Consider the following 6,000-nt stretch of genomic DNA (forward strand, 5'->3'; position numbering starts at 1 on the left):
CAGGGTATGAGTACTAACTAATCTATAAACTAGTGAATGGCAGGGTATGACTAACTAATCTATAAACTAGTGAATGGCAGGGTATGACTACTAACTAATCTATAAACTAGTGAATGGCAGGGTATGAGTACTAACTAATCTGTAAACTATTGAATGGCAGGGTATGAGTACTAACTAATCTATAAACTAGTGAATGGCAGGGTATGACTACTAACTAATCTATAAACTAGTGAATGGCAGGGTATGACTACTAACTAATCTATAAACTAGTGAATGGCAGGGTATGAGTACTAACTAATCTGTAAACTATTGAATGGCAGGGTATGAGTACTAACTAATCTATAAACTAGTGAATGGCAGGGTATGACTACTAACTAATCTATAAACTAGTGAATGGCAGGGTATTAGTACTAACTAATCTGTAAACTATTGAATGGCAGGGTATGAGTACTAACTAATCTATAAACTAGTGAATGGCAGGGTATGACTACTAACTAATCTATAAACTAGTGAATGGCAGGGTATGACTACTAACTAATCTATAAACTATTGAATGGCAGGGTATGACTACTAACTAATCTGTAAACTATTGAATGGCAGGGTATGAGTACTAACTAATCTATAAACTAGTGAATGGCAGGGTATGACTACTAACTAATCTATAAACTAGTGAATGGCAGGGTATGACTACTAACTAATCTATAAACTAGTGAATGGCAGGGTATGACTACTAACTAATCTATAAACTAGTGAATGGCAGGGTATGAGTACTAACTAATCTGTAAACGATTGAATGGCAGGGTATGACTGCTAACTTACCCATCTGTAAACTGGTGAACGGCAGGGTGAACTGTCCGACGAAGTCATTATCAGTAAAAGAGTCGTAGTCCTCGACCACAAAGCGGACCAGGGCCAGCTCTGGCACGTGCACGTCAAACTTAAAGTTTTCATTCCACATCGGGTTAAAACCTGGGTAGTCCAAAGGCAAGAAAGCAATAGGTTACACATTGTCGTATACTGTACATCTGCTAGTTAAGAGCTTTGTTGAATTCAGAAGGTCAGAACAGTGTCACTGCCAAGCACTTGGGTGTGTGAATTCTCGTACCATTGTTCTCGATGTATGGCGTCTCTTTCTCTGCCGTGTCAGCCGGCACCCCATGTATCTCCACTCTGACCAGCGCGTCCACGATGGATGTCTTCTTCTGGTTGACTTTCGGAAGCTGCTGGGCTGAGATGATCTGGGAATAACAAAGGGAAAACAAGCTACAGTTGAAGTCGGAAGTTTACATACATTTAAACTCAGTTTTTCACAATTCCTGACGTTTAATCCTAGTAAAAATTCCCTCTCTTGGGTCAGTTAGGATCACCACTTTATTTTAAGAATGTGAAATATCAGAATAATTGTAGAGAGAATTATTTATTTCAGCTTTTATTTCTTTCATCACATTCCCAGTGGGTCAGAAGTTTACATACACTCAATTAGTATTTGGTAGCATTGCCTTTAAATTGTTTAACTTGGGTCAAACGTTTCAGGTAGCCTTCCACAAGCTTCCCATAATAAGTTGGGTGAATTTTGGCCCATTCCTCCTGACAGAGCTGGTGTAACTGAGTCAGGTTTGTAGGCCTCCTTGCTCGCACACGCTTTTTCAGTTCTGACCACACATTTTCTATAGGATTGAGGTCAGGGCTTTGCGATGGCCACTCCAATACCTTGACTTTGTTGTCCTTAAGCCATTTTGCCACAACTTTGGAAGTATGCTTGGGGTCATTGTCCATTTGGAAGACCCATTTGCGACCAAGCTTTAACTTCCTGACTGAGGTCTTGAGATGTTGCTTCAATATATCCACATCATTTTCCTTCCTCATGATGCCATCTATTTTGTGAAGTACACCAGTCCCTCCTGCAGCAAAGCACCCCCACAGAATGATGCTGCCACCCCCGTGCTTCACGGTTGGGATGGTGTTCTTCGGCTTGCAAGTCCCCCCTTTTCCTCCAAACATAACGATGGTCATTATGGCCAAACAGTTATATTTTTGTTTAATCCGATCAGAGGACATTTCTCCAAAAAGTACGATCTTTGTCCCCATGTGCAGTTGCAAACCGTAGTCTGGCTTTTTTATGGCGGTTTTGGAGCAGTGGCTTCATCCTTGCTGAGCGGCCTTTCAGGTTATGTCGATATAGGACTCGTTTTACTGTGGATATAGATTATTTTGTACCTGTTTCCTCCAGCATCTTCACAAGGTCCTTTGCTGTTGTTCTGGGATTGATTTGCACTTTTCGCCCCAAAGTACATTCATCTCTAGGAGACAGAATGCGTCTCCTTCCTGAGCGGTATGATGGCTGCGTGGTCCCATGGTGTTTATACTTGCGTACTATTGTTTGTACAGATGAATGTGGTACCTTCAGGCATTTGGAAATTGCTCCCAAGGATGAACCAGACTTGTGGAGGTCTATAATTGTTTTTCTGAGGTCTTGGCTGATTTCTTTAGATTGTCCCATGATGTCAAGCAAAGAGGCACTGAGTTTGAAGGTAGGCCTTGAAATATATCCACAGGTACACCTCCAATTTACTCAAATGATGTAAATTAGCCTATCAGAAGCTTCTAAAGCCATGACATCATTTTCTGGAATTTTCCAAGCTGTTTAAAGGCACAGTCAACTTAGTGTATGTAAACTTCTGACCCACTGGAATTGTGATACAGTGAATTATAAGTGAAATAATCTGTCTGTAAACAATTGTTGGAAAAATTTACTTGTGTCATGCACCGACTTGCCAAAACTATAGTTTGTTAACAAGAAATGTGTGGAGTGGTTGAAAAACGAGTTTTAATGACTCCAACCTATGTGTATGTAAACTTCCGACTTCAACTGTATAACCAACAAGCCAGAGAATGAATGAGTCTGACCATGAGGTGGAGCGTCTTGTGCTGCTGCCACGATCCCCTGCTCAGAGTGATGGGGTCAAACTCTGACCCCCGGTCCCTCATGTAGGCCGGCTTCAGGATGTATCCTGTCTTTCCATTGGTCAGGAACCGACCCTGGTTCACATCCATGTGATTACAGGACGTCTGGAAGTTCAGGGTCACTGACGGGAGGAGAGGAGATAACAGGTTGTGGGGAGAATCCTTACCCTTCTAGAATGCTCACTCCTCATGGATTCCTCACTCCAGTCCATTCCTTTTAAATCCATGAGGGGGAGTGTACATTTACATTTCAGTCATTTGGCAGATGCTGTTATCCAGGATGCCTTGCTCAAGGGCACATCGGCAGATTTTTCAGCGAGTCGGCATCGGCGATTCAAACCAGCAACCTTTCGGTTACTGGCCCAACGCTCTTAACCGCTAGGCTACCTGCCGCCCAATGTACAAGTGCAAACTTCAAGAGAGAATTATACCACAGCCCAATTTACCACATGAAAACATTCCGTCTAGCCCTTGCCCCTTCTTCTTTTAGAAAGTCTTACCGAGCTGACAGCCTGCGTTCCACAGGGGTACAGGGTTATAGTTTGAGGAGTCTGTTCTGCTGCCTGCTGGATAGATACGACTCAGCTTGTCCACGTTGTGATGGATGTAGCTGTTGGCTGGAGCAAGACAAAGAGAGAGAACAGAGAGAGAGAGAGAGAGAGGAGAGAGAGAGAGAGAGAGAGAGAGAGAGAGAGAGAGAGAGAGAGAGAGAGAGAGAGAGAGAGAGAGAGAGGAGAGAGAGAGAGAGAGAGAGAGAGAGAGAGAGAGAGAGAGAGAGAGAGAGAGAGAGAGAGAGAGAGAGGAGAGAGAGAGAGAGAGAGAGAGAGAGAGAGAACAAGAGAGAGAGAGAGAGAGAGAGAGAGACAAAGAGAGAGAGAGAGAGAGAGAGAGAGAGAGAGAGAGAGAAGAGAGAGAGAGAGAGAGAGAGAGAGACAAAAGAGAGAGAGAGAGAGACAAACAAGAAAGAGAAACAAATGAGACCGAGAACAAAAAGCGAGAGAGAACAAAAGAGAGAGAGAGAACACAAAAGAGAGAGAGAGAACAGAGAGAGAGAGATGTCACTTAGCTATACAGAAATTCCAGAACAACGTCATTCTCATATTCTTTACTGGAGTGTGATGAGAAACTATTAACAATAAGTTTTGTGTACTAGCTTTGCACAAGTCAATTAAGTTCAATAAAGTTTCAATAAAACCCACAAAAGAGACAGAACTAATGCAGATAACCATACAGTCTACAATCATGACATTGTATCTCTTGAGATTTTCTCCATTTGCCTAATTAGCCTATATCATTTTCACAGCAGTGACGTAGTGGTAAAAACCTCACAACAGTGACGTAGTGGGGTAAAAACCTTCACAACAGTGACGTAGTGGTAAAAACCTTCACAACAGTGACGTAGTGGTAAAACTTTCACAGCAGTGACATAGTGGTAAAACCTTCACAGCAGTGACGTAGTGGTAAAAACTTTCACAGCAGTGACATAGTGGTAAAAACCTTCACAGCAGTGACATAGTGGTAAAACCTTCACAGCAGTGACGTAGTGGTAAAAACTTTCACAGCAGTGACGTAGTGGTAAAAAACTTCACAGCAGTGACGTAGTGGTAAAAACCTTCACAGCAGTGACATAGGGTAAAAACCTTCACAGCAGTGACGTAGTGGTAAAAACCTTCACAGCAGTGACGTAGTGGTAAAATCCTTCACAGCAGTGACGTAGTGGTAAGAACCTTCACAGCAGTGACGTAGTGGTAAAAACCTTCACAGCAGTGACGTAGTGGTAAAAACCTTCACAGCAGTGACGTAGTGCAAAGAAAAAGTGTGGATAAACTGATCGCCGTTCGTGGTGAATAAAATAACACTCCCTATATTTGTTAAACATTTTCCATGATAGGTAGCTTAGGTAGCGATAGGTAGCTTTAGGTAGCTTTAGGTAGCGATAGGTAGCTTTAGGTAGCGATAGGTAGCGATAGGTAGCTTTAGGTAGCGATAGGTAGCTTTAGGTAGCGATAGGTAGCTTTAGGTAGCGATTGGTAGCTTTAGGTAGCGATAGGTAGCTTTAGGTAGCGATAGGTAGCTTAGGTACGATTGGTAGCTTTAGGTAGCTTTAGGTAGCTTAGGTAGCGATAGGTAGCGATAGGTAGCTTTAGGTAGCGATAGGTAGCTTTAGGTAGCGATAGGTAGCGATAGGTAGCTTTAGGTAGCGATTGGTAGCTTTAGGTAGCGATAGGTAGCTTTAGGTAGCTTTAGGGTAGCGATACGTAGCTTTAGGTAGCTTTAGGTAGCGATATGTAGCGATAGGTAGCATTTAGGTAGCGATAGGTGTTTGTTTACCCCCCACTACACCCCTGCTTCAGTTAACATGTGGTCTTGCTCACCAGACTCCACAGCCAGCATCATAGCTTTCCTTTCCTTGAAGGAGGACATCTCGTAGAAGCCCAGGTTGTCTTTAGCGTCCTGGAAGCCGTTGAAATGGACGCTCTTACAGTAGATCACCATGTCTGACAGCTCCTTCGCCAGCTTCAGCTTTTCACCTTCCTACAGACACTCACACTTCAGACACACTTCAGCTCTACGGTACAGTGGGTTGGGCAGAATGGTATTCCAGTACTGTGCAGCAGATAAGCATTTTATTGTCCACAGAAATGCGATTTTACCCATTTAAAACAGGTAGGCAGAAACATATAGAACATATAGAACATACAGAATATATAGAACATACAGAACATATAAAACATACAGAATGAACATACAGCATATACAGAATATATAGAACATACAGAATATATAGAACATACAGAACATATAGAACATACAGAATATATAGAACATACAGAACATATAGAACATAGAACATATAGAACATACAGAACATATAGAACATACAGAACATATAGAACATAGAACATATAGAACATATAGAACATATAGAACATACAGAACATATAGAACATACAGAACATATAGAACATAGAACATACAGAACATATAGAACAAACAGAACATATAGAACATAGAACATACAGAACATATAGAACA

At 41.9% G+C, this 6,000-nt stretch overlaps 2 protein-coding genes across 3 annotated transcripts in view; both read right to left on the minus strand.

Moving 5' to 3' along the window:
* The window catches only part of LOC311099030 (1-phosphatidylinositol 4,5-bisphosphate phosphodiesterase delta-1-like), a 59,897-nt gene that overhangs the window by 698 nt on the left and 53,199 nt on the right, over positions 1-6,000 (minus strand). For both annotated transcript variants that reach the window (XM_084139630.1, XM_084139629.1), the window contains exons 11-15: positions 5,340-5,499; positions 3,465-3,581; positions 2,908-3,086; positions 1,106-1,238; positions 820-969 (exon numbers count right to left, since the gene is read on the minus strand). In XM_084139630.1, coding sequence (XP_083995756.1) covers positions 820-969; positions 1,106-1,238; positions 2,908-3,086; positions 3,465-3,581; positions 5,340-5,499 — 739 coding nt within the window. The remainder of the gene's footprint in view (positions 1-819; positions 970-1,105; positions 1,239-2,907; positions 3,087-3,464; positions 3,582-5,339; positions 5,500-6,000) is intronic.
* Positions 5,517-6,000, minus strand: part of LOC311150632 (1-phosphatidylinositol 4,5-bisphosphate phosphodiesterase delta-1-like) — a gene marked incomplete at both ends in the record, with an annotated part of 3,174 nt that continues 2,690 nt past the window's right edge. Inside the window, one exon of the mRNA XM_084188122.1 lies at positions 5,517-5,571. Within this exon, the coding sequence (XP_084044248.1) occupies positions 5,517-5,571 (55 nt within the window). The remainder of the gene's footprint in view (positions 5,572-6,000) is intronic.

The sequence above is a fragment of the Coregonus lavaretus genome, assembly GCF_964263955.1.
Source record: "Coregonus lavaretus genome assembly, chromosome: 23".
In the NCBI taxonomy this organism is placed as follows: domain Eukaryota; kingdom Metazoa; phylum Chordata; class Actinopteri; order Salmoniformes; family Salmonidae; genus Coregonus; species Coregonus lavaretus.